The 26,496-nt window shown below is 50.6% G+C and overlaps 2 protein-coding genes across 9 annotated transcripts in view; one reads left to right on the forward strand and one right to left on the reverse strand.

The window, feature by feature from the left end:
• RNF214 (ring finger protein 214) overlaps positions 1-8,860 on the forward strand; it is a 54,319-nt gene extending 45,459 nt beyond the window's left edge. For all 6 annotated transcript variants that reach the window (XM_015100936.4, XM_060399714.1, XM_015100935.4 and 3 more), the window contains exon 15: positions 842-8,860. In XM_015100936.4, coding sequence (XP_014956422.1) covers positions 842-907 — 66 coding nt within the window. In that variant the 3' untranslated portion in view covers positions 908-8,860. The remainder of the gene's footprint in view (positions 1-841) is intronic.
• Positions 1,452-26,496, reverse strand: BACE1 (beta-secretase 1). 3 transcript variants are annotated; one of them, XM_004016055.5, is made up of 9 exons: positions 25,770-26,496; positions 11,318-11,406; positions 9,736-9,952; positions 9,143-9,280; positions 8,312-8,446; positions 7,280-7,381; positions 6,793-6,942; positions 6,361-6,532; positions 1,452-5,728 (listed from the first exon to the last, which is right to left on the reverse strand). In XM_004016055.5, exons 1-9 carry the CDS (start codon positions 26,028-26,030, stop codon positions 5,487-5,489), a joined length of 1,506 nt encoding a protein of 501 aa, XP_004016104.1. In that variant the 5' UTR covers positions 26,031-26,496; the 3' UTR covers positions 1,452-5,486. The 3 variants fall into 3 exon arrangements, with proteins under 3 accessions (XP_004016104.1, XP_060255698.1, XP_060255699.1); XM_060399715.1 differs by lacking the exon at positions 25,770-26,496 and adding an exon at positions 12,617-12,692; XM_060399716.1 differs by lacking the exon at positions 25,770-26,496 and adding an exon at positions 12,065-12,692.

Genomic DNA, 26,496 nt, shown 5'->3' on the forward strand with positions numbered 1-26,496 from the left:
TCCTGAATTTTTTACAGTGTTGATGCCATCATTAATATCTAAACATAAGGTTTTCAGTAAATCGTGGCTTAAAACATAAGCAGAATTCAGAATACTGGCAGCTAGGCTCTCCCAACTTCCTTCTACCGCATTCCCTGTAGGGGGCTGGACTGGATAAACAGTTCTTACTAGAACGCTGAGAGTCACTGTCTTGGAAAATTGACAAAAAGATGTATGTATCTAGACATTGTTTCAGATGTACCATTGCCAAGAGATTTTGCTTAGGTGACAGGAATGGGATAGGGAACTTGAATATGAAATGCATAACTCCATTAATAAAAGTTTGATGACTCACCTGTTACAGATTATCTTCATAAACTGATAAGTTATTCCTATCTCTTATTATGTTACCAGACTGAGTTAAGTCTCTTAGCACCTGGGATGATTTCCTTTTTACTATTTTGTTTTGTTCATTTTGTTTTTCTAAGAGGTAGAAACTAAATTTACATCTAAATTCTTAGGAAGGGAAAACCCTGAACAAGATTTGAGGGCAGTGCTTATTAGGAGATGGAAGCTTATCTCAGCCTAAATGGATTGTAAGAAGCAAGCCTAGTCAGTCAACAGAAAGCAGCTTCACACTATGATGAGCTGGTTTTTAGTGTTCCCTGCAAAAAAAATCAGGTTCACCTGCTCTGAAGACTCTTCTGGAGGTAAAAGCCAGTGAACCAGCCCTTCAGGTCCCCTAGTGAGCTTTTCTGACTTAGTTAACATTCCGTACACCTGTTGAAAACCTTAACCACACTCTCTCCACTCCTCTCCATCTTTGCAGATCAACCTAAGGTATGTCTTTCTTTCTTTCCAGTGTATCAAATTCTGGGCCCAGACCAACACAAATGACACTTGTCCCTTTTGTCCAACTCTTAAATGACGGACCTGACTGGGGAGGATGAAGAGGAGAAACTGATGTGAACAGGATGCGCGGGTTCCAGATTTCTAAAACTCTATATTTATACAGTGACATATACTCATGCCATGTACATTTTTATTATATAGGTAATGTGTGTATAGAAAGTCTGTATTCAAATGTTCGTAAATGAAAGTATGTATATTACGCAGAAATGGTCTGTCCCCCTCACCTTGCAGGTCCTCTGGGGGAAGCAGATTATAGGTAAGGTGATGTTTCATTTGGCCTTGAAATTACGATATTCCTGCCTAGGGCTGTTTTCAGATACACGTAAAAAACCAGCTAGGAAGCTACTCTTGCTTTACGGTCACCCTGCTTTGGTTTGGCTCAGCCTCTAGTCCATTTTCTTAAGGCTCATGTATGCAGATTTGAACCCTGGTGCTCACCTGCTGTTCAGCCAGATGCCTTGCTCACTGAAAGCCTCCGGAAGCCTCAGTGCTGTTCAGCCTCTCTCCTCCAAATGGAGAAAATGAGACTGATTGAGGAAAACAAGATGTAACCCTGACAGTTTGACTTTTCATTTTGAATGTTTTACTGTGTTAACACTCATTATTTGTACATGACATTAGATTTACAGAATAGTCTGTTTTACATCAGCAAAATTCACAGTCCAAGAATAACAGTGTAACCAGGTCCCATTGCCCCCATGCCTCCCACAGACTTCTGTCCACCCTGCTTCCTGGGTAGTCATCTCTTTAGAAGCTAGCACAGCCCACAGGTCTGTTCTGGGCCACACCCTCCGTTTCCACCACTGTCTTGGCTTCTGATCAAGCTCTCACAGACCAAGCTTGTGAAGTCCTCACCTCTTCCCCTTCACTTATGGTTTCCTGGTCTAGCTATTCCCTCTTCCCCCTGAAGGTTAAGGCGGTTGGTTCACAACCAAGTTGTTTGGTGACCTTGAGTGAGTTCCAGGCAGGCACTGGGGTGAGGAGATGTCTGTGCAAAATTACTTTCAGAATGATCATGGGATATAGGTTTGAATTTTTGAAGCCAGAAAGCTAGGGGAACATGTTTCCTGTTAGGGAGAAAATGGAGACCAAAGTAATATGAATAAGGTAGATTAGATTTCAAGTTTATAAGTCATTTGTTCCGTGGATAGCTAGTTGGAACTGAGTCATTTTTCCACCTCTTCTTACTGAGCCCTTCCAGTTCCTAGGTTTATACTTGGGAAAGTTGAGTTTCTATTAGAGCTTTGAATTTTTTCCTATCCTTTTATCTTTACTCTTAAAGGAAATGACTTCAGGCAGATTCTTTACCAGCTGAGCCACCAGGGAAGCCCAAGAATACTGGAGTGGGTAGCCTATCCCTTCTCCAGGGGATCTTCCCAACCCAGGAATTGAATCAGGGTCTCACGCATTGCAGGCGGATTCTTTACCAGCTGAGCTACCAGGAAAGCCCATGTAAAAATTAAGCATTAATAAAAAATTAGCTCCAGAGAAAGGATATTATTATATTACCAACAGCTGAATTTTTCCCATTCTTGGACCTGGAAATGCTTACTGGCACTGGCAGTACTTTTGAGGGTAGCAGAGACTTTTCCTGTCAGAGCAAATAACTCTCTCCTCTGTGTTTATGTGATGCTTCCTACTTTGTCTTCCACCCTGGCCTGTCAGGTCATGAACAGACTTTTTCTCCTCTCTTGTCTCACTTGCCCAGGTTTACTGACTGGCATCAGTATAAGGAGTTGGATTTCCCGGGATCTCCTTGGCATCTCGTAGGGTGATTGAAATGGCCTGAACACTCCCCACTGTAGAGGTCAGATGACCCACTTTCTTTGGTTAATGACATATTAATGTCTCCCGTTTGGCAGCTGTCATGAACAGGGAAGGTGGCAATGTGGAAGACCAGTTCCTTTGTTTTTTTCACTTGGGGGAGGGATTCATTTTTTATCTTGTAATCTTCAGATTTTATCTCCCCTCAACTTTGCAGCAGCCTTCGGGCCTTTTGCTGTATTTTTCAATATCCCATGAAAATTTAGAAATTAGAAATAGGTATGAAGAATATTCTGTTTCTTTCCCACAAATTCTTGACGTCAGAGCTGTAAAGAGAAAGAAGAAGGGGATAGGGGGCTTAACTGCTTCCTAATGAAAGCCCCTGGAAAGCCGGCTGCCACAGGGGGACAGTGTGGTGGAGGTTGTGCGTGGGGGCCAGGCCTCATCATCGCTCTCTGCTTTCTTGTTCAGGATCCATCCAAAAGCAACACTTAGGTTTTGGCCACCGTTGTTCTCCCTTTTCCCTCTGTCCCCTGGCCTGCACTGGTACAAGCCATGCAGACCCATGGGGAAGGCCCCTGATGCAGTGAGTGGAGATGGCACAGTCATTTTTCTGGCGTAGATTTAAAAATAGAAATATATAATACATATTTTTACAAGCAAGAAGCTGTGGTCAAGATTTTTTTTACACTTCAGAGTTCATGGTTTCAGGGTAAGAAAGGAAGAAACCATGAAAAGAAAAATAAGTACAAGTTTTCTCTTTTAAAGAAAAAAGTCGGACAATGAGTCTTACTAATGAAGGGGTTGAGTTTTATGCCCTGGAAAGAGCTGGGGAAAGCCAGTTTTCCCCAGCATGGGTCAAGAATTATAAAGCAGAACGTGGCATTTTCATTTCATAGAAGCAATTCTGGAAGTTTATTTACACAGTAAGTTCGGAACTGGAAGTGGACAGTCTCCAATCTTCCTGTCAGTCTCTGTGGTCATGGGGTGTTCCCAGCCAGCCAGAGCAGCATCAAGTGCAGTGGGAATGAAGAGGACTGAGATAAAAAACTGTGACTCAGTATTCTTGTTTTATTGGTTTATGGCTTGTGGGCAGCTGACTGAGGCCAGGATCTCCCGAGGCCCTCCTTGTGTTTCCCTCTGCCTCTTCTGCAGGTATTTCCACTCTCTGCAGGTCCCATACCTGGAAGCAGTGTGTTGACCAGATAGGAATAGGATCCAGTGGAACAGTCAGAGAATGCAGCTCTTCCCACTAACACTGGTCTAGTCGACTGGCTTAGAACTGATAGGGAGGAAATGAACTTGGTCCCCACTGCCTGGCCCAAGAACCAGCCTGGGTGCCCAAGTCGTATGAGGAGTGGGGTGTAAAGAGCAGGATGGGGCCAAGGATGGCGTCCTTCAAGGGACTCTTGTGGTGAAAGGAATCAGAAAGCCTGGGGGCTGCCATCCTTTCTCCACGCAGCCTAGTTCCTGAAGGTGATGCTGCTGGAGCCAAAAAGCCCTGTGTTCCTGACACTCTTGGCATAATACTAGTGCCACTGTGGGATGCCTTAGCCAAATAAACGAGGGCGACCTTGAGAGGGTGAGAAGGCAATGAAGCTGCTCTGATTATGTCAAGATCTTAACTGCCACTTACAGCTGAACAGAAAGAAACCCAGGCAGGGGTATAGAGCATCAACTCTGTACCTGTCGAATGAATCTCCAGGATTCTGCTTTCAAGGATTAGGAGGGGAGGACTCCTATCTGCTCTTAGCACCTCAGCTGTGAAGCTCCGGAGGAATGGGGCTTGGGCGGGGGTGGGGTGAACAGGCAGCCAGGAAGACAAAGTGCAGCCTATTGTATTTGCTCTCTCTGGTTGATTTCCCATAGGGCATCTGGGGCTCCTGGGGTTGAGGATGTTTCATTGCTGCCTATCACATGTAGACTAGAGGGTTCAGGTAGGGACAAGGAATTAATAAGGTAGAAACTCATTTGTCAGATGGAACCTTTTAGTGGGCACTTTTCCTTTAAGAGAGCTAAAAAGAGCTTTTTGGCTAGAGAAGCCCTTTTTCCCATCGCACTTTTGGTCCGGCTGCAACCACAGAAAAGAAGACGCTGGGAAGCAACACCCATCCTAGAAGATGGGCTCTGTCTTGGAGATGCTGTCTAAAACGGCCTGGCGAGCAGCTGCTTTCTAACCTTGCCTAGCGCTGATCCCAGCTGTCCCTGTCTTTGCACTCCCTCTCTGTCTCCTCGTCCAGCCACCCCCATTTGTACAAATTATTTGTACAAATTGTGTTTTAATTTTTTTTTTAATTCAAGAGGCAGTCTTTGCACCAAGGTTAGGTTTGTCTATACAGTCCCTATCTCTAAAGCAAATAGCAACCTGTGCATCCATCCGTTCCCACTGACTGGCCAGCAGGGAAACAAGATTGGCCCTTGCTCTGCCAGGGTACTGTAGAGATACCTGTTGGGCGGGGCGGGGGGAGGTCACCTTACTTCCAGAAGTAAAAAAGAGAATACTTTGGGTTGGAGACTCTGTAAAGGGATGGTGGTCAAAGGTTCAGGGCTGAAGTTTCAAGCAGCAGGATTTCCCAACTCAAGTCTGAGGTGACCAAGAGTATTCCCGCTGTCAGAGTACTTCTTTCTTCCCCGTCCTGGTTCCTACAGGTGCAGTCCCTGCAACCCACCTTGCCAGCTTTTCCTTCTTCTCTGTCAAGACAGAGGCATTGGTGGGTGGGCGAGGCTCTTGAGGTGCCCTGGCCGCAGGTGCCATCCATGTCTCCTCCTCGTGGCCAGGGTGAGCCACCAGCTGCGGTTCGGTGGTGTCTCTCTCCTGCCCGCACGCCTCCTCACTTCAGCAGGGAGATGTCGTCAGCAAAGTCGTCGTGCTGGTGGCGGAGGCAGCGGAGGCAGCGCCACTGGCACACCATCAGGCAGAGGGGCAGCATGAAGAGCGCGCAGATGGCAGCCATGACGTAGGCTATGGTCATGAGGGTCGACTCGTCCGTCTGCGGGATGTTGTAGCCACAGTCTTCCATGTCGGGGGTGACGAAGGGGCCCTCCACCGCTGCTGTCCTGAACTCATCATGCACTGGGGAAAGGGCATATGTGAGTCACAAAGCAGCTAGGGTTACACAGCAGAACGAGCTTCCTGGGACAGGCCTTGAAACCAGCCCTTGAGGAGGCTGTAGAATCTCCCTTCCGGGTGATGCTTAGGAGCAGGACAGACAGCCACTGCTAGTGGAGGCACGGCTCTCCCCGCCAGGTCATTGAGGGCAGCAACCTTTTCCTGTCTCCCTGTCCAGTAGGAATGATACCTAAAATCCAGTCATTCTAAGTTGACCAAAAAGCCAGCCCCACACTTAGTAAACTCACCTGCTCCTGCTGAAACTCAGTGGCAAGCCCCTGCTAGTCATGCTCAGCTCTGGCTTATGGCAGCTGACAGGGTCACCGCTGGCCCAACCCACTGCCTGTGGATCTAGAGCTTTCCGGGGTGCCGGAGCAAATGTTACTGCTCCGAGTCTCCAACAGAGGTTGCCAGTCCAGGCAGGGGTCACCACGCCAAGTGACCACAAGAAAAGCACAAGCACAGACACTAGCTTTTACACAATGTGTGGCCTCTGGCTTGAGGTACCTCCCTCCCAGACGGATAGGGGCCTGGTGCCCTCACCGCTGGACAGGGAGAACAGACTGACCCCACACCCCCATCCCTGGTGCTCTCACCATGGCAAGCACTGACAGCAAAGCCGATTCGTTTCCGGGCCCGATCAAAGACAACGTAGAAGCCCTCCATGATGACCGCTCCCATGACAGTGCCGGTGGACGACTGTGAAATGGCGAACTTGTAACAGTCGTCTTGGGAGGTGGCCACATCTTCCACGGGCCGCAGGTATTGCTGAGGATAAGCAGTCACAGGGTGAGAGTTCATGTTTTCCTCTCTCCCACACCAGCTCTGCCTTCTTGGTGTCGATACCCTTAGGCTGCGTTTGCCTTGGCCGTCCCTGAGCTCCATGGGTCTGGTTTCTCCCAGAGCCCTTTACCACTGGGCCCTCATCTGTTTTGTCTTCCGAGTTCCAGGAAGCCAGGCCTGCTGACTATCTCTTAGTCTTCTTTGTTCTCGTCCTGGGACCCCACTGATCACGGCTAGGGACATACCTGTGGAAGGATGGTGATGCGGAAGGACTGGTTGGTGACCTCGCCCATTAGGTAGAGTGAGATGACTGGGAAAATGTTCCACGGGGTGGTGCCTGCTTGCCAGCACACCAGCTGCTCCCCTAGCCAGAATCCGTCTGGGAACTTCTCCGTCTGTGTTGGCAAGAAAGGGATAACAGTGAGACCACCTCGCCCCTCCCGTTTTCAGATCACACTTACTGGGCCCTAGATGTGCTTTTCCGTGAAGTACCTAAACCGAGGGAAGCTAAGCCAAAACCCAGGGATTAGAGGAAGAGAGCAAGAGTGAAGGCTAAAACTGACCAGGGAGACTGTGTGCGAACAGACTGAGGCCCATGGAAGAGAACCACTTTTAAGTGATCTAAGTAGAGGGGTCTGAGGGTAGGCGTCTTGGCTCTTGTGGAGGACTGTGGCCCTCGTGACTTTCCATGACACTGTTATCTTTTGTATCCCTGTCCTTACTCCCACTGACCGAGGAGGCTGCTTTGATGGATTTGACAGCAGCTTCGAACACTTTCTTGGGTAATCGAAGGTTGGTGGTGCCACTGTCGACGATGCTCTTGTCATAGTTGTACTGAGAGGGAGAAAAGAGGTTAGCATATCAAAAGCCTTTTTGATGCCAGGCATTGGCCAAAATTGGAGGGGTGAGTCTGACTACTTGGGGTCCTTCCTGGGTTGGCATCCTGGCTTTGCCACTTCTTTGGTGGATCTCTTTGGGCAAGTTACTGAACATCTGTGCCTCAGTTTCCTCATCTGTAACATGAGGATAATAAAAGTACCTACCTCAAAGAGTTACTATAAGCATTAAATAAATTAATATATTTGAAGTGCTGAGAATTGTGCCCGGCATATAGGAAGCAGTCAGTAAACGTTAACTCGTGTTTTCTTAGGTGGGTAGACATTCTCCAAATCTTGAAAATAAAAACGTCTTGTATAATACTTTTAACTTTTCATAATACATCTGTATCTGTTCTAACTTAATGTACATTAAGAATCTAGGTCAGGAATGCCCAAATAGTTCAGCTGCTGGGTCCTGCCGTGTGTCAAGCACTGGGATAAACACTTTATTCATTTTCTCTGTTTTCACCACAGTCTTTGAAAAAGCTGTTTTTACTTCCATTTTGCAGATAAGGAAATTGAAACACAGAATAGTGACTTGCCTGAGGGCACGTAGCTAGACCAGAGCTAGAAACCAAGGCTCTGACTCTGAAGCCAGAGCCTTCCACAGCATCGTGGCACTCTGCCTCTCGGACCACTCGCCCAGGGTCACAGAGCAAGACGTGCTTCTTCCTTACCAGACGTTAACCCATGTGGGCCCTGGTCCCACGTTAAATCTCTGATCCCGCTGTGACCTTTAAGTTCCTGGCAGTCCCACGCTCAGCCCCCAGCCCTCCTGCAGGTCCTGCCCCTCTGCCTTTATCCTCCCAGCCTCATAACTCAGGGTCTGGCCTCATGCTCTGTTGCTCCCGCTTACCTCTCCCTGCTTCCCCCTGGGTTTTGTTACCTCCTTGCAGTCCATTTTCAGATCCTGTCCATTGATCTCCACCCGTACAATGATCACCTCATAATACCACTCCCGCCTAATGGGAGTATACCAGAGGCTGCCGGTGTACAGCGAGTGGTCGATACCCCCAATGATCTAGGGGAAAAAAAGGAAGTACCCATGAGCCGACACAGAAGGACAGCAAGTCACCCAGAGTGCCAGCAGTAGGAGCAGCCATTTCGGGGTTGAGGGGGCAGCAGGGCAAATCCCTCTGCACATCTGCTTTCTCATTTTCCTGCATCTAATCAGACCCCGTCCTAAAGCGATCGATACTCTCTTCAGTGTGTCAAGGATGTATTCAGGGGAGGAGGCGTTCCAGAATTTTTAATTACTTGTTTCAGAATCACACAACCCTTGATATAAAGTTATTTAAACCTAAACTGGCGCAATAAATGTGGAGTGAATGATAACTTGCTTCTATTACAAGTTTTATTTTCTCTGCTTGTTGGAGATAGAGAACCATTCACCAGTTGTCCTAATTAATTAATAAATGGACTTTTAAACTCCTTACATCTCTGCCTTCTGATCATCAGACTGAATTGTCTTGATTTGAGAGGCCTTATTATTACTTCCTTTGAAGTTTTCCTAATCCTCTCTCCTCCTTTCCGAGTTTACCATAGGAGCCTCAAATCCTTTCTGGAAGGATGCAGAGAAGACAAGGGTGGAAGAAGAAAAGTGGAGGTGGGGACTATACAGAGGTTTCTCTTGATTCTTAGTAGTGGAGCCCAAGGCTGTGGTGGAGCCTCAGAGGGCGGGAAGCAAGGGGGCTCCCCTCTCCTAGGACCTACTCACCATGCTCCCTCCAACTGAGGCCAGCGCTTCCGACTGGTTGAGGGGGAAGCCAGCACCACAGAGCTGCAGTGAGAAGAGATTGGGCACGTGGGTCTGCTTCACCAGGGAGTCAAAGAACGGCTCCAGGGAGTCATCAGGCTGTGCCAGAGAGAGACAAGGAGTGAGTCCTGGCTCAGAGGGCCCCGGTGGAAAGAGGAGCGGGGCAGGGGCAAAAGCAAAACTTGGGAGGGTGTTCCGGGAAAAGACCATCTTAAGGTACTGAGATTTGGTGGTGAGAGGGACAGCAGGCACACTGGCAGTGCAAACAGGAAAGATCTACAGGATCGATGATTCCCATCTGCTTAACCTGTCTCAGAGTTATGGGGGCCTCTCTTATTCTAAAGATCCGAGAGTCAGTAGAAAAAACAGCCTGTTCCTCTACCTGTCAGCATAGTTCAGCCCTCTGTAGGGATCAAGTTCAGACTGCCACCCTGTCCCCTGTCAAGCAGCTCTTTAAACGGATTTGTTTCCCTCCCTTCCTCAGTCCCCTCCCACCCCTCTCCTCCAACTCTGTCCCTGTACAGCGTGCAGACAGAGTGCCTTGTTCCTCTCACCCGGGCGATCTCCGCATAGGCTAACCCCAGGATGCCTTCCCAGTTGGAGCCATTGATGAAGAACTTGTCTGATTCTGTGATGGCAGCAATGTTGGCACGCACGGTGACGTTGGGGCCGTGGGGGATGCTCACCAGGTCGGTACCCAGCTCCCCCTCCCACTTGCCCTGGGTGTAGGGCACATACACGCCCTTCCGGAGGTCCCGGTACGTGCTGGACCTGTGCAAAGGAGGCAGAGATCTGTGGGTGCATAACCATAACCAGTAGGGATCCAGCATCCTACCTACTCCCTGGTGCCTAATCTCATCCCAGGTATCTGCACGCTGCTGTCAGGCTGCTCCACAGAGCATCCGTAGATGATTCACTGAGAACAGAATGTCAAGTGACCTTGCTTGGGGCTCGCTCTCCTGTGTCCACAGCTCATATTCCTAGATCTGGAGCTCTGGCCCTGCAAGAACAAGCCTAGGCTTTGTGTATTGTGCCTGCTGCTGCGGAAGGGACAGCTAGCAAGCATCTCCCACCTCTCACCCCCCGACCTTATCTCACTCCTAAAGAAAAGGAGCCATTGACTCTTGCTGCCTTGGGACCTGGTGGTACCATCTGAGTGGTAGAGAAAGTACCAGGCGGGGTGAGTGTGGAATCTCTTCAGCAAGTTCGTCCAAGGACAGGGTTTGCACAGGCACCTCAGCAGTGTGGGTAGGCAAGGCACAGCCCTTGGAGGAAAGTTGCTCATCACCCTGAGTCTCCCCACCTGTGTGGGATCACACTGACCAGGGCTTGTGTGTAAGTCATGGGGCAGCAAGGGGACACAGATCTGGAATGAATGCTCCTTCACTCATCCTGACCACGCCCCCTTCCCTGACTGCTTTCTTGAGGTTGGAAAGTTAAAGGGGAGGGGCCTGAGAAGGCGGCTTTGGCATCTGCCTACAAGTCCAGGGATGGGATGTCAGTCTCCTCTCATATGTTTTCACACACAGATACCCCACTTCCTGCTCTTCTGTTAAAGGGGCTCCCAGATCACCCCTCACTGCCCCTCATACCTTAAAAGCCCACTTCTACTGTCCCTCCCACCCATTAGTCAAGTCCAGCTGCAACTCTGGGGATGCACAGGGAAGCATTTAGCTTTCAGTCCCTGATGACCAGGTCAGGCAGTGGGATTGTGGAAGGCTTGTCCTTCGCTTCCTTGCACTGTGTCAGGTGAGGACACCGCAAAGGAAGCTGTCACTGCAGCGTGCTCAGCCTCGACTTAGATGGGTGTCGGAAAACGAGAGCCACTGAGGTCTGTGGGATGGAGCCCCCACACCCCGCAGTTAAGGCGGGGAGACAGGGGACCCCGAGATTGTACTGTGAGTTTTGGGGCTGCTCTCCCTCCCCCAGGAAGTTGCCCTGTCTCAGAACTGGAGCGTGTCCTGGCCACCCCTTAACTTACCATTCCACCCAGCTTTTCTACTCCCCCTCTCCCTCCTGTCACTGGGTCACTGTCTGGGGAGCTGGTCCTTCTCCCTGCAGCTCCTCCATCCCAGACCCTCCTTGGCCCTGGATCTTTGGGAAAGGGCCCTCCCCCTTGCTCTCCCTGGTACTCACAGCTGCCTCTGGTAGTAGCGGTGCAGGAAAGGGTGGGGGGCAGCCCCTACTGCGAAGTTACTGCTGCCTGTGTCCACCAGGATGTTGAGCTGCCAGAGAAAAGGGAGAGGAAGATGCTAGGACAGGAGGCCTGGACTCACTCCCTCCGTTGCTCTGTCCTGCACCCCCCGCCCGCCCCAGCCACGTGGTCTCCCTTTGGAGTGTCCAGGGTGAAGCTCCCAGATGCAGGACTGGACAGACTGGCCCCTGTTAGTACCAGGACCACAGACACAGGGTGGCGTCCTGTGACAGCCTCCTCACAGCCTCAGAAGCCTTGTGTCTGCTTCTGTCTTCTCTGCAGGACTGGAACGTTTTCTGTGTCATCAGAGCCACGTCACTGGCGCGTGTATGTTTCCATTCCCGTTTCTGCCATCAGATGCCCTTCCTCACCCTGGGTTCTGGCCCAGCCTGTCTGCAGAGCTTGCCCTTTCCCCTCATCTCTGGTTCTAGGGGGCACGTCACCGGCAGGCAGCCTGGCTCGTCCCCCTCCCGGCTCAGAGACCAGCTGTTCTCGGAGCTGACACTGGCCAGGGGCGCTGTGGGCACCAGGATGGAACAGGGAGACCACATGTTTCTGACCCTGCCTGCCAGGATAGAGCTCCTCACGAAGCGATCCCCTCTGTCTCAGAGGGGACCCAGACGTAGGAGTCCCACCGGGGAGGTACTGGGGAGCCGGGAGTCCCGTGTGCGGCCCTGGTGAAAAGCCACCTCTCAGGCCCGGTGTTGGCTCAGCACAGACAGACAGCTGTCGTCCTGCCGGTCCTCGCTGCGCGGCTCCGTCTTCGTCTCTTCCGCCTCATCCTTCTTCCTCCCGAGATGGCCTAACCCCTCCTCGGGGGGTCAGCCATTTTTTGGTGTCTCCTCCATCCTCACAGGCACAAAGGAAAGGCCCTGGTCCTCAGGAGCACAGTGATCTGTCAAGGCAATCCTCTCTTGGCGGCTTACTGTGCCCTTCGCCTCAGCTCCTCCCCCGACCTTGGGGCCCTCCATTTCTGTATCGCTTCTCCTCAGTGCCCTGAAGTCAGCTGACCTCGGCTGTGGTGCAGGCTCTGACCTTGTCACCCTGGGCAGGTCACTGTGTTTCCCGCACCATCTGGTTCTTTGGCTTCTTCCTGCTCTCAATGGTCCTCTGGGGCTCTGGTGACTATACCTCCCCCAGCGCCCGCTTGCCCAGCCCTCAGACCCCACCTCCTCCCCCTTCCCAGCCCCAACTCCTGGCCTGGCTCTCCTTTCTTCTCATCCCCCCAGCCCAGCGCCTACCTCTCCCCTCTGTCCCTCTCCCTGGTCTCTTAGCAGCCTCCAGCCCCCAGATGCTGCGCTTTCAGAGAGAATCAATAAAGCGGGAGGCACAGCAGTTCAGATTTCAATCAACCAGGTTAATGATTAAAAAGGCTGCTTCACCCACCCACTCCTCAGGACGCCGTCCCCCACCTGCCAGGACTCTGGTCTCCATCCTGGGGGCTGGCCTCAGGTTTACAGGGATCCCTGTTACCACTGGACCCCAAAGAAAGAGGGTCTCCACAAGCTGGTGCCCGTGGTTGGTTGGGGGGTTGGGGTGGAGTACGGGCACCTGGCCAGCCCTAAGGGAAACCAACCACCCTTGACCCTGGAATGGCAGCCTTATCTGGGGGCTTCAGGCCTCCCCACTCCAAATCTCTCTCCTGCAGAGGGAAGAGCCCTCTCTGCAGTTCCTTCCCTTCCCAGCCTGGAGGGCCCCGTCTCTCCTGGTGCCCTTCCAGTCCTAGCCTTTCTCCTCACCTGAGGAAGGTCTCCCCACTCTGCCCAGGAAGGCAAGACTCCCTCCACTCCCTCCCCCTCCCTCTAACAACCCCCCACACCAGGAATTCAGGCTCCCACTGCTCTCCCCGCCTCCCCCTCTGCACCCTTCACAAAAAAGGGGGAAACCAAAATAAACAGTTGCCATTTCCTCCCAAGCAAATGTCCTGTCAGTTTGCCCTCTGCACTGTGATCCTGCTTCTGAGAGGTGAATTTGGTCCTGTCCTTCCCACATCTCTATCATGAGTCCCCTGGGCAGCCTGAAAGGGGAGGCTTTACATGCAGCCAGATCTTAGCTAACGCCCTCCCCTCTTATTTCACCAAATAGGGGCATCCAGATGGACCCCCCCACCCCCCACGACTATCATTCCATCTGTCCTTGCTGTGCTGTGTCCTGCCTCTCAGTGGACCCTCCTCCTAGCTCTGGAGGATTCAACTCTCACGCCACCCTACCCCCACCCCCAAATCTGCGATTCTTCCTATTGGCATTTATAAATGCTTGTCCCTTCATTAAAAAAAAATCTTTACTCTCACACCCGCCTCCAGTCACCCTCTCTCTCCTCTCCCTTCACAACCAAAGTTATCGGACAAGCTGTCTTCATTTCTCCACCTCCTACTCATTCCGCAACCCATCCTCAAACTGAGTCTTGCCTCTATCCCTTCCTCCACTCTAGCACAGCCCTTACTACGGTTACCAAGGACTTCACATCAGCAAATACAAAAGACTGTTTTCAAATCAATCGTCATCTCACTTGACTTCTCTAGAACATTCAATGCTGCTGACCCCTCCCTCCGTAATAGTTATTTTTTATTTGACCGTACCAGTCTTGGTTGAGGCATATGGGAGCTAGTTCCCCAACTGGGGATGGAAGCTGGGCCCCCTGCACTGGGAGCTTGGAGTCTTAGCCACTGGACCACCAGGGAAGGCCCCCTCCCTCCTTGAAACACTATTCCCTGTTGCCCTGTCGCATACTTTCTTCCCGCCTCTGATGGATCTTCTGTCTACTCTGCAGGCTCACGTCAAGGCCTGGGCTTTGGTCCACTTCCTTTCCCACCCTGCTCTGTCCGCAGGACATCTCATCCATGGCAGCGGCTGCAATCACCACCTATATCCCTGTGACTCCCGAACTTAAAGCTCCAGGTTCTTACTCTTTGTTGAACTGCCTCAAAGACACCTGAACTTCGAGATGGCCAGGGCTGACCTTACCTGGTCCTGCCCATCTGTCTTTTCTCCAGTTTCCTCTGTTAGTCACCATCCATCTGTTCCATAAGTGAGCAGCTTCAGAGACATCCTAACACCTTCCTCTTCACATCTCTATCCAAGGCATCAACGAGTCCTGTCCAGTTAAGCTTAAAGGCCTCTGAAAGTATTCACTTCTTGCCAACTCTTTTGCTACCCCTGGCAGAGCTCTCATCTCATCCTAGAATATCACAATAGCTTCTCAACTGGTCCTGGTACGTCTACCCTTGATCTCGCCAACTTGTTTCTGTACTGTGGCTAATGTTCTTTCCAGAGTGTAGATGTGAGCAAGTTACCCTCCCATGTCAATGGTTTTCCTTTTGCTATTATGATAAAGATTTAAAGCTTTAATGTTTCCTATAGAGCCCTTCATGGTCCAACCCTGCCTCCTTGTAGCCAGCCTAGCTTGTCCCATGCTTCCCACCAGCCACAGTGGCCCCATTTCAGGTCCTCCAATCAGCCATGGTCCCTCCTCAAAGACTGCTGCGTGGGTCATTCACTCTACATGGACCATCCTCCTTTCCACTTGCAGTTCTGTCTACTCATCATCCTTCAGTCTGAGCTCAAAAGGGTCTTCCTCAAGGAGAAAGACCAGGTCATATTTTCTTGTTAAGATGCTTCCATAGGACTTGCCACTGAATCTCACCTTTCCTTGTATCTAATTTTTTTTTTAATCTCCATTGTGTCCCCAGTGCATATCACAGTGCCTAGCAATAAGCATATCTTATTTATTTATTGGCTGTGCTGGGTCTTAGTTGTGGCAGGCGGGATCTAGTTCCCTGACCAGGGATCAAACCCAGGCCCCCTGCATTTGAGTCAGCCACTGAACCACCAGGGAAATTCTCATAAGTATTCCTTGAATTAATGAATGGTTAGAGGAAAAAAGGGAAAGAGCTAACCTACCCTATTTTCAGGGTGAGGGAGGGATCTCTCAGTGGCCCCCAAACTGTGGGTATTTTTAGATTATAGGTGTGGCTCTAGCTCAGACCTGCCTTCCTCTCACCAGGCCTACTGGTTTGACCGGCAGCCTGGAGTCCTTGAATCATCTTACATCTTCCTCTTTGCTTGGGGCCAGGTCAACTCAGAAGTCTCTGTAGCTCTGGCCTTGGGATGCCCAGAGGGCTGCAGCTTGGGGTCAGGACGAGGTCAGTGCCAATCACTTAACAAACAAGCATGCCCCTGGGGGCCTTTGAGGGCCGGTAGCTTCACAGGGAAGTGCTAACAAGCCCTTCAGGGACCAATGCACCTGCCCATTCTGCTCTACTGGCAAGGCTCCCCTAGAGGGGTTTGCAGCAGTGATCTTGGATGATGAGACAGGCATGGAGCTGGTGAGATCAGGGTAAACTCCTTGTCCCCCAAATCCCACCTGTCTTGGCCCCTGCTCTCACTAGCAGATGGGAGTTGCTTCCATTCTTCTGGATGAAAAGAACCTTCAGGAGTCATCTGTCTACTTGCCTGGAGAGAAGGGAGCTTGTTCTCATTCTGAGAGTTCTCCAGTTATTAAGAGTTATTGTTCTGGCCAAACAAACACAACTTTCCTTGGCAGCCTTCGCTAGGGTCTTACCACTTTTGCATACCTCTGGGAGGGGGCTGTAACTCTGATTCTTTCTGCTAAAGGAAATTGTTTCCTTCTGTGTCGGCCTGAGTTTATGGGGAAGAGCCCTTATATTCTTGTATCACAAGCCTCTTGGTTGAGATGTAGGAGCCTTTCTTCCATTTCACAGAGGAGAAAACTGAGATTGAGGGTAAGTAAGGATTTGACCCCTGTTGCACACAAGCCTTCCCAGGTGGCTCTAGTGGTAAAGAGCCCACTGCCAATGCAGGAGACAAAGGGGACGTGGGTTCGATCCCTGCAACAGGAAGTTCCCCTATAGGAGGGCATGGCAATCCACTCCGGTATTCTGTGGAGAATCGTGTCTGGAGAACCCCATGGTCAGAGGAGTCTGGCGGGCTACAGTCCCTGGGGTTGCACAGTCAGACGTGACTGAAGCGACTGAGCGCACACACACGAGCCACAAAGCTTGGGTCATTCGGTTCTGCCCACCCGTGAGAGTCTGCTCTTTCATCTCCTTGACATTCCTGTCTCTCTCATTTGGAAAGGAAAGGCAGATTGTTTCACTAGTGAATCCTACCTGCTGTGTCCCTGCCCTTGTGTGATCCCCCGTAACTTTGATGCCGGACTTGGCCACATTATTTGATTTGACCAATGGGACATCAACAAAGGAGAAAAGCAGAGGTATAAGTGTGTGCGCACTGGGTGGGGAGGGCACTGGCCTCCTGGGGTGTGGCCCTGAGATTGTACGTGAGGAGGCTCTGTCTTGCCTCCTTGAGGTTGAAAGACTTCATGGAGGAGGAGGTCCAGCCGGCCCAGCTTCATCTGGCCCCCAGCTGACCCACCAGCCACGTGAGGAGCCCAGGTAAGCCCTGCTGGAGAACCACAACCAACCCACAGAATCCTGAGACGATGACTCTTGTTTTACTTTGTTACGCTGCATCAGATAACTGATAACAAAACTTCCTGAATTAAATCCTGAGACCCTTGACTTCGGGGGCGCCTAACCACCCACAAGTCAGCTCCAAATGCCATCCCTTTTCTCTCCCCCTCTCTCATCATGGGTCTCAAGTTTCACAGGAGAACAACCATCTGTCACCTGCGCACAGTCCCTTCCCTTTGCCTGAAATGTTCTCTCCCTGTTTTGTCAAACTTCTGCTCAACTTCCAAGTCACCATTTAAACGTTCTTTTCCCCAACGGTCTTGCCCTGATGCCCCAGCCCAGCCTGGACTCTCACAGGTCCTCAAGAACACATGCTGCTCCATCTACCCCCTCATCCAACTTGAAACCATTTATCCGATGGCTGGCTGTCCCACACATGGCGAGCTCCACAAGGGCAGGGAGCATGTTTCTGAGCTTATTATCTAGTTCTTACCTAGCCCTTAGTAGGTGCTCTGTAACGATTTTTCTTAAACTGTAACTGTAATCATAATTGCCTCATTTGGTGCAGGTTTCTGGGACTATAGATTCTTGCTGTAAGTTCTCCCTAGGGTCCTTTCAGGGATGATTTCCAGTCAGATACTGTGTATGCTGATGATAACAGTGGATGCCCACCATACCCATGAAACTGACAGAGTAGCTGCCCAGGTTCTTAGAGCAATTGGAGTGACTTCAGGACTTGCTGGTCCCAGAGGCTTCTGAGTCAGCTTCGTCTGCTTCCCTAAGTGGATATCCCCAGACCTAAGTTTGCCCAAGGCTGAGAGAGAGGGGCAAGGAAGGACACAAGGAGCAAGTCAGCAGCTGGGCATGGCAGAGGGCCAGCGCAGCACACAGCTCCTGCCTCTAACTGAGTCTGGCAATTCTGTCCCATCCAGGTGCCTCCCACCTTGACCAAGTCAGCTGACCGGATAGAAATGGACTCCTGTCCCAGACATCCTCTTCTTCTACTTCGCTCTCCAGGCTGAAGCTGGCAATCGATACCTGGGAGCAAGCAGACTCCTTGGTCTTGTTTTTAAAGGAATCGCAAGGAGGCCGGGTCACCCCAAACCCTAAGGGTACACTTCCCACTTTAGACAGGCTGTTCGATTTCCCCCAGGCTCAAATCCAGCTCAACTAATATTTATCAGTGCTACCTATTCAAATGCGATGATAAATGTAAATGGTCAAAAAACATATATGCTTACTATTCTGAAACAACAGATCTAAGACAATGGTTTTCAAATTTTTTTTTTAAGCAACAGAAGCTTTTCCCAATCTCATGCAGTATTCCAGTCTATCAAAGAGAAAAAAGCAAAAATGCTGTGGTTGGAAGAGAGATTTTTACTTCCTGTAACTCCATCCCCTCCTTGCCTCAAAGTGTCTTTTTAGCACCTTCAGTCTCCACGAAACCCACTTAGGAAATCCTACTCTGAGGGCATCACAGCCACTGCTGCCTGCTTATTGTCAGATGGTGTGTTCTTTCTGTTGTCTAACCTCATCCCATCCGCAGCTGACAGGGGCTGTAATCATCTCGGAGTCTATCAAGTGAAAATGAAGCTGATCTCTGGCATATACCTGCTTTCCCCCATGGTGCCCAGTTATGTTCCCTACATAGGTCTGTTTGCTCGAGCCATAAGGAGACACCAGGGTTCAGGCCTTGGGCTATCTGGTGAAAACTCCACAGGTGCTGGAGTCGAACAATTGGTAGCGTTCCCCAATCCCGAGAGGCCGACCAAGAAGTCCAGCCTGTACTTGGTGGGGTAACAGTGGTCAGCAGGCAGGGTAGCCACTGGGCCCCTCCTGCCAGGAGAAGCCCAGGGAACTCTAGGACCAGGAAAGTGGTCTGTTTCCAGAACTCCCCACTGCCCAGGCCCCCAAGCCAGGTGGCTCCCAGCAGACAGAGAAGTTAGATGTCAGGGAGGAAGCTTTCCTGAGGGATGTTTCTCTTCCTGGATTTTTAACCACAGTTTTCTGCTTAGCTTTTTACCAGAGATATCCAAGAAGGGCTCCTGACTGCCTACCTTAGTAAGAGGACACAGTCTTTCTCAATGCCTCCCACTCCCAGCTCTGAACTCTTTCCTTCCAGACCTGGGGAGGTGAAGGAGGAGACAGGTGTGAAAGGACAGCCTGAGAATCCTAGCAGAGGCTTATGTATAGTTGAAGCCCAAACCCCAATCTGGAGGTCGCCTCCCAGTGCTGAGGCCAACACTGTCTGGGGTTGTTGGGTTTCAGGGTTGTCTAACTTAGAGGGTGGTTCTTTGAGTTCAAAAGTTTTCAACCTTTTAATTAATCTTAATTAATTTAATTTTCAACCTTTTAACTCAATCTGCCAGTCAATCAACCAAACCTGGAATTCCACTGTTGAAAAACAAAACTGACCTATGCTGAGAGGCCTGGGAGACTTGGAGGCAGGTGGGACGGGGGGCATGCCTGGTGAGTGGAAAGGTGGAAGGTACAGGGTCTGCCTGCTTACCTGTCTCCTAACCTCTCCCTCACCCTTGAGGTCCTGTTACAGAATCCCACAAATCACAGTTTGAAAATCATTCTAGGGAGGGGTCAGGAAAACCACTTCGTGCCTTCATGGTTTTTGTTTTTTTAAGTATTTATTTGTCTGCCCTTGGTCTTAGTTGCAGCATGTGGGACCTAGTTCCTTCACCAGGGATCGAGCCCTGGCCCCCTGCATTGGGAGTATGGAGTCTTAGCCACTGGACCACCAGGGAAGTCCCTTCATGGGTTTTGAGATCCTGAATCGTCATAGTTTTCTTTCTTTCTTTTTAAAAATATTCATTTACTTGGCCATGCTGGTCTTTGCAATACTCAGGATCTTCAGTCTTCATTGTAGCATGTGGGACCTAGTTCCCTGACCAGTGACCAAACACGGGCCCCCTGCATTGGGAGCACAGAGTCTTAGTCACTGGACCATTAGGGAAGTCCCACTTGTAGTTTTCTATTTTTCTGATTACTTTTCTTTGCTCTCTTAATCTCTGTACCTAATATTCTTCCCCTAATCATTTCTCTCTTCTCTCTCCATTCTCTCAAAGAATAAGTCTGTTTGCTAATTTGACTTCCATAGCTACCTCTCTGCAGGTGATCCTCAACTCTTCCTGTCCAGTCCCAACTTCTCTCCTGGTTTCCAGATCCCCGTTCTCAGCTGAGGGCTTCCCCGATGGCTCAGATAGTAAAGAATCTGCCTGCAGTGCAGGAGACCTGGGTTCAATCCCTAGGTCAAAAAAATCCCCTGGAGAAGGGAATGGCAACCCACTCCAGTATTCTTGCCTGGAGAATCCTATGGACAGAGGAGACTGGTGGGCTACAGTCCATGGGGTCACAAAGAGTCAGACACGACTGAGTGACTAACATTTTCACTTTCATTCTCAGCTGGTTGCATCCACAAGAATTGTCCACTGGCATCTCAAAGTCAACCAACATGTCCCAGACTATAGAGTGCTGGAAAGAGCCAAGTATGTGGAGTTGGAATCCAAAGATCAGGATTTGAATCCAGCTCTGTTCTTCCATAACTGAATAACTTGGAGCAAACCACTTAATCTCTTTGAGCCTCAGTTTCCTCCTCCCCAAAAGGGACATGCTAATACCTTGCCTGTGTAATGAAAGCATAATAATAAACACGGAATTTTGGTAAACTGTACTGTGCTTTAAACGTGCCCAATTGCTCAGTCATGTCTGAATCTTTTACAACTTCATGGGCTATAGTCTGCCAGGCTCCTCTGTTCATGGGATTTTCCAGGCAAGCATACTGGAATGGGTTGCCACTTTCTCCTCAAGGGGATCTTCCTGACCCAGGGATCCAACCTGTCTCCTGCATTTCCTGCATTACAAACAGATTGTTTACCACTAAACCATCTGGGAAGCACATTGTGCTTTGAAAGCTTGTTCCTTTTGTTGTGTACCCTGACACAAACACAGTCAGAGAAGTTCAAAGGAAGTGCACTTCTCTTCCCTCTCCCCTGCCAGGGGCAAGGAACATCCGGTTGACCTGACAGGTGATGCCATCTCTCTGAAGACTTCTCCTTCACATCTTCTTTCAGACCCATGTGTCCTAACTGAGATCCTCTTCTTGGATTCTAGACCATCCAAGTTATTCTCCAGCCTGGAAATGTTTTCCTGGAACCAAAATTCACTAGACTGTCTCTCTGCTGCCTCCAGAATGAAGCCCAACCCCCAGTCAGCCTCACAGCATCCTTATCACAACTTCCAGCTTCTTAGCATAGCTCATGGCTCTCTTTTTGAAGTTTTTCTCCCCAACCACTCTCCAAATAGCAAAGCTTTCTCATTTTTCTAGGCCATATTCAAATGCTACCTTTTCTAGCAAGCCTTTCCTAACACTGTCAGAAGTAGCCGCTGCTTTCTGTATACTTCTAAGACTCACTGTTCTTCTGTGTTTTTTTTTTTGGCCGTACCTTGCAGCATGCAGAATTCCCAACCAGGGAGCAAACCCACTCCCCCTGAAGTGTAAGTGTGGAGTTTTAACCACTGGACCACCAGAGAGCTAACTTCTCATTGTACCAAGTGTACTTGGTCTTACGTGATATTTAGGCACTTACGTATCTGGGTCTTACACCGAATCATGAGTGCTCCAAGGACTAAGACCGACATATCCTTCTCTTTTGTACGTGGTCAGTGTTCAACAAATATTGGTTAAACTGAAAATTGACCACCACCAGACTTCAATCCTAACGGTTAAATTATGAGCCTGTGTTTGGATGGTGATATGCATACCTTTCCAATGAGATGACATTCTTTCATTGAAGCGAAGAGAATGAAAATGCTTTCTCAAAGAGCTCCAGCCCTGCACTTACAATGGCTCATCCACAGTTCTACTTAGAAGTCTTACACTTTATTTATTCATTTGCTGAACACTTTCTAGGTGCCTTTTCTGAGTATGATGCTATCATAGATATTAGCTAAGGAGAAATGAAATCCTGCAGAAAAATAATCAATTAAAAAGGACATTGTCCTCAAGAGCTAGGTGTTTTATGAAATTTTTATGTCACAAACACAGTGACATATGCCGATGAATACAGTAAGGGAGATTAGAAAATGGAAGCGGGCTCTCTAATAAACTCTCTAATAAACTCTCTTCTCCTTCAAGATACACAAATAGGTAGGTAGTAAGGCTGAGTAGGGCTTTCCCAGGTAGGACTAATGGTAAAGAATCCATCTGCCAATGCAAGAGACATAAGAGACGCGGGTTTGATCCCTTCGTTGGGAAGGTCCCCTGGAGGAGGGCATGACAACCCAGTCCAGTATTCTTGCCTGGAGAACCCCGTGGACAGAGGAGCCTGGCGGGCTACAGTCCATAGGGCTGCAAAGAGTCGGCCACAACTGAAGTGACTTGGCACAGCACACACGCAAGGCTGAGAGGGAAGTCAAGGGTGAGACAGGGTCCAGTTTACTGACCAGCCAACTGGCTAGTTATTTTTCAGTCCCCATTTCTTCTGCTAGAATCTTAAAATGGTTAAGACCTTTTTATATAATGCAGGAATCACTGGAAGGAACAAAATAATCTATATAGAGTTTATTTTAAAACTTTTATAAACTGTAACCATAAATACAAAGATATATTCGTATATCCGCACTTCTAAACCATCCCCGGCTGCCAGCTTTCTCACAAATGGTCTTGTCATTTTCTAATTCATCCCAGATGGGAATCTTGAAATCATCTTTGACACCTTCTTCCTCACCCTCACACCACTGTTACCAAGTCTGGTCTAACTGCTTCACACCGTCCCTTGCAGCCCGGTCTCCTTCCCATTTCCCCTGCTTACAGCCTCACGCCATCCTTGTCACAGCCCTCCACACTTGGACCTTTGTGATACAGCCTCCTGCTACCTGCATCCCTCAGTCCCATTCTTTCTAAACTTCAAATGTTTCTTTCTAAAAGATTGCTTCTTTTGTCATTCTGCTGCACAAATTCAATTCTCCCCTCGCTTTGGCAGACCAAAGTCTGGCCTGGGTTTCTCACTGTCTCCTGAACAAGCACGCATAAACCCAGACACATACAACTCATTCTCTCGTTCACTGTGTCCTCACTTGGTCTCGGGGGAGATGGTGGGAAGGAGTGGATACACAAGGGAAGCACACCGTCTGGGGGGACCTTTCTTCACTGAAGCAGTCTCGCCCCTCCTATCCATCCTTCAAGACCATGCTCACAAATGCTCACAGCACATCTCTGTGAGACCTTGCCTGATTTTTACCTCCTCCGGGACATCTATAGGGACTTCCCTGGTGGTTCAGTGGTTAGGACTCCATACTTCCACTGCAGCGGTCATGGGTTCAATCCCTGGTTGGGGAACTAACATCCCACATGCCATATGATTTGGCCAAAGTAAATAAATAAAGTGAAGAAAAGAACCCCTCCCTCAGAAGAGTGTAGATGGAAAAAAAAAATTTTTTTTAAAAGCAAATAACACCTACAGCATCTACTCCACTGTATTACAGATCAGTAATTTTCAAACCTGAGATTCAGCCTGCGATTCTGACCTAGGTATGGATGCATGGTGCGAAGTCGCTTCAGTCGTGTCTGATTCTTCTGTGACCCTATGGACCATAGCCCACCAGGCTTTGCCATCCATGGGATTCTCCAGGCAAGAATACTGGAGTGGGTTGCCATTTCCTCCTCCAGGGACTTAAATTTTCACTTCCACACTAAAGCTCTTTGAGGCAGAAAATACATTTCCTGTCTCTTTGTGTCTCAGTCTCCCAAACCCAGCAATTAGTTGCCTGGCACACAGAAAGTGCACCCCAAGTTTCACAGTTACTTGTTCAGGGCACTGTACCTGTCACATTCTCATTTGGTGCTTCCAAACCCCAGGGTCAGGAAAAAGGGCATCCTTCTCCCAGACTGCTGGGGGGAGAACTGAAGTCACCCAAGAGCGCGCAGACTGGCCGGTGTTGGCCTGGGAGCTGTAAGACAACCCCCAGAGTTGCCCCATCTGCCGTGGGCTCCGTGCGCTGGTGCTGAACTTTAAGCCCACTTTCCCAGTCTCCTGGGAAGGAGGGGGAGGAGCTGACATTTATTGGGAAATTGCTGTCTGTCAATGTGTACACTTTATCTCAAGGGTCCAAGGAAGTATGGTTAATAGGCCCCCCATTTACACGTTCTACATGTAACACGTGGAGGCTCAGAACACTCAAGTTTTATGCTTCCTTGCAGAACACAGAAGAGGCAGAAGTGGCCAGGCAAGTTAGAAGAAAGTGATTTCACATCTACTGGAGGTCAAGTATATGTCTAGGTGCATTGTTTAAGATGCTTTCACCGACAAAGTCTCTGTTAATCCTCACCATCACCTTGCAAAGGAGATCTCATATCACCCATTTTAAAGACACAGCAAGAGCCTCAGAGAGGTTAGATAATTTTCCCAAGGCCACACAGCTGGGAAAAGGAAAGGCTGTGGGTTGTGGAGCTGGCATTCCGGGTCTGTCTGACCCTGAAGCTCTTGTTGGTCCCACAGCCTGTCCTGTGTCCATGTCACAGGATCTATGCACAATTTGCACAGCACATCAGTAGCAGAAATGGAAAGAGAAACCAGGTCCCACAGCTTCCTGCTCCCTCACAACACCTGGCCTCCTGTTGGCTCAGGCTGCTAGAGGCCTGGATTCAGACTGTGTCCTTTTACTGACTCAAGTCTGTTTATAGTGCACAGGCAAGAGGAGGGGTAAGTGGGGGAGCCCAGAGCCTTGGATCCGCTGGGGGGTGGGAGGTGGAAGATAGGCCTGGGTGGCATGGACCTTGGAAGTCTTGCTTCCATCAGGTAATTGGAAAGGTGGGGGCTGTGCTTCTCCCCCAGATTTGGTGCAAGTGCTGTTGAGAAGTCCAGGAAGTGTAGCGGTTCCCTCTGCCCATAGACACACTCCCACCTTCACCGACCCTCCCAAGGACAAGCCTCCCAGACACAGATCCGGGGGAGGGGGGTGGCTCAGATTCAAGGTGACACTCACCAGCACACACTCAGCCATCCTGCTACCCGTGCCCAGGACTCCCCACTGAGGAGGCAAATGCTCACAGAGGTCAGCCACAGCAACCCCATGGAGGGCTGCTCGTGGCCAACTCCTACCCAGGCAGAGGCGCAAAGGTTGCACCCTCCATGGCCACCTAGGAGGTACCCTGGAGGACTGTCAGGAAGCACAGGGCATGGGGATCTGGCAGGCAGTGTTTTCTCCATTGCTGCCACCCTCAAGCACCTATCAGCTCATGGAAAGAGTCTCATGCTTAGAAGGGGGTTCTGGCTCCTTCGCTCTATGCAATTTATGATCTGTCCTTTCCCCAGGCTCAGTTCAGTTCCCTCTGGCCAGTGCTCAGGGAGGCATCAGGTGGGGGAGGGGCTGAAGTGCAGGCTGCAAAGGGGTGGGGAGGAAGGAGGGACTGGGGAAGGCAACACTCAGCTCACAGCTTCTGGCTAGAGTGGAGGTCACAAGAAACCTCGCTTCACTGCCCTGCGGCCGCCCAGACAGAGGGAGAAAAGCGCTGATCCAACTCATGCCAGGATCCCTTGGTCAGAACCCTAGATGCTGAGATTGGGGGACCAAGACCCAGAGCAAAGGGGTGGGGAGACTCAGGCATGGTGTGGGCTGACACCTGTTCAGCCCCTGTGGTTTGGACTCTTCACCAGATCAGGCCTTCCCCATCCACGTGTTTTTCTTGCCCTCAAATCCTTCCTGAGGGGTGTGTGTATAAGACTAGGAGTGAGGGGAGGACAGTCAAAGCCTGTGAGGGGAAGGGAAGTGGGAAGCGGGGCTTTTGGGCTGACTGCTGCCACTATGATCCCAGAGGATATGTTTGGGAGAGAATCCCTCCAGCCCGCACCTTGCAGCCCCTGTTTTAGCAGGAGCCCCCTGCATGCTACACCCCCAGCCTCTCTTCCTCGGCTTATGAGGAGCGAGGGCAGTGCTGGCCCAGCAACCTTACCGTCTGTGGGGGGCTGCCCACGGTCATCTCCACGTAGTAGCCCTGCCCGGACTTGCCCCTCAGGTTGTCCACCATCTCCACAAAGCTGCCCCTCCGGCCGGGCTCCTCAGACTCCTCGTCGGTCTCCCGGGGCAGCCGCAGCCCCAGGGGGGCACCCCCCAGCCCGCTTCGCAAGGGCAGCCGGATGCCGGGCTGGGAGCCGTGGGCAGGCAGCACCCCGGAGCCCATCCACAGAAGGAGCCAGGGCAGTGCTTGGGCCATGGTGGGCCCTGGCCTTGGGGCACTCTGGGCTCACTTTGGCCCACGTCCGTCCCTGGGTCCTGCCCCCAACTCTGGGTGCTAGAGGTGGCTTCTCAGGAGAGTGAGCAGGAAGGCATCAGGGCTCCAGAGCCTGCAGGCCCCTCGGCCGGCCCCTGGGCCAGGAGGTGGGGATCAGACAGGAGAGATCCTCAGAGACAGAAGGGGAGGAGACGGCTCCAGAGACCGGCTACATCTGGCTGGTGGTCCAGCCTCAGCGGCGGTCCGGGAGAGGCCGTCTCGGGCCCCCCGGGGGGCTGGGCGGGGCAGGCATGGCAGATCTGAAGCTGCTTTCCTGGTCTTCCTGGTGGGGCGGCGGCAGGGGAAGAGTCAGGGGCTCCAGGCTCCTGCGGCTGCGTTTGCTGCTCAGGCCACCATAATCCCAGCTCCCAGCTCCCAGGCAGCCCGGGGAGGCGGAAAGACTTGTGGT

Source organism: Ovis aries, chromosome 15 (assembly GCF_016772045.2).
Source record: "Ovis aries strain OAR_USU_Benz2616 breed Rambouillet chromosome 15, ARS-UI_Ramb_v3.0, whole genome shotgun sequence".
NCBI classification, from domain to species: domain Eukaryota; kingdom Metazoa; phylum Chordata; class Mammalia; order Artiodactyla; family Bovidae; genus Ovis; species Ovis aries.

Bases quoted from the DNA above. Each gene is read 5' to 3' on its own strand.
- BACE1 (XM_004016055.5), bottom strand. From the start codon at position 26,030: ATGGCCCAAGCACTGCCCTGGCTCCTTCTGTGGATGGGCTCCGGGGTG. The intron at 11,407-25,769 runs GTAAGGTTGCTG...TTTCTCTGGCAG, and splicing joins TGGGCAGCCCCCCACAGACG to CTCAACATCCTGGTGGACAC. The intron at 9,281-9,735 runs GTGAGAGGAACA...TCTCTGGCACAG, and splicing joins CCTATGCGGAGATCGCCCGG to CCTGATGACTCCCTGGAGCC.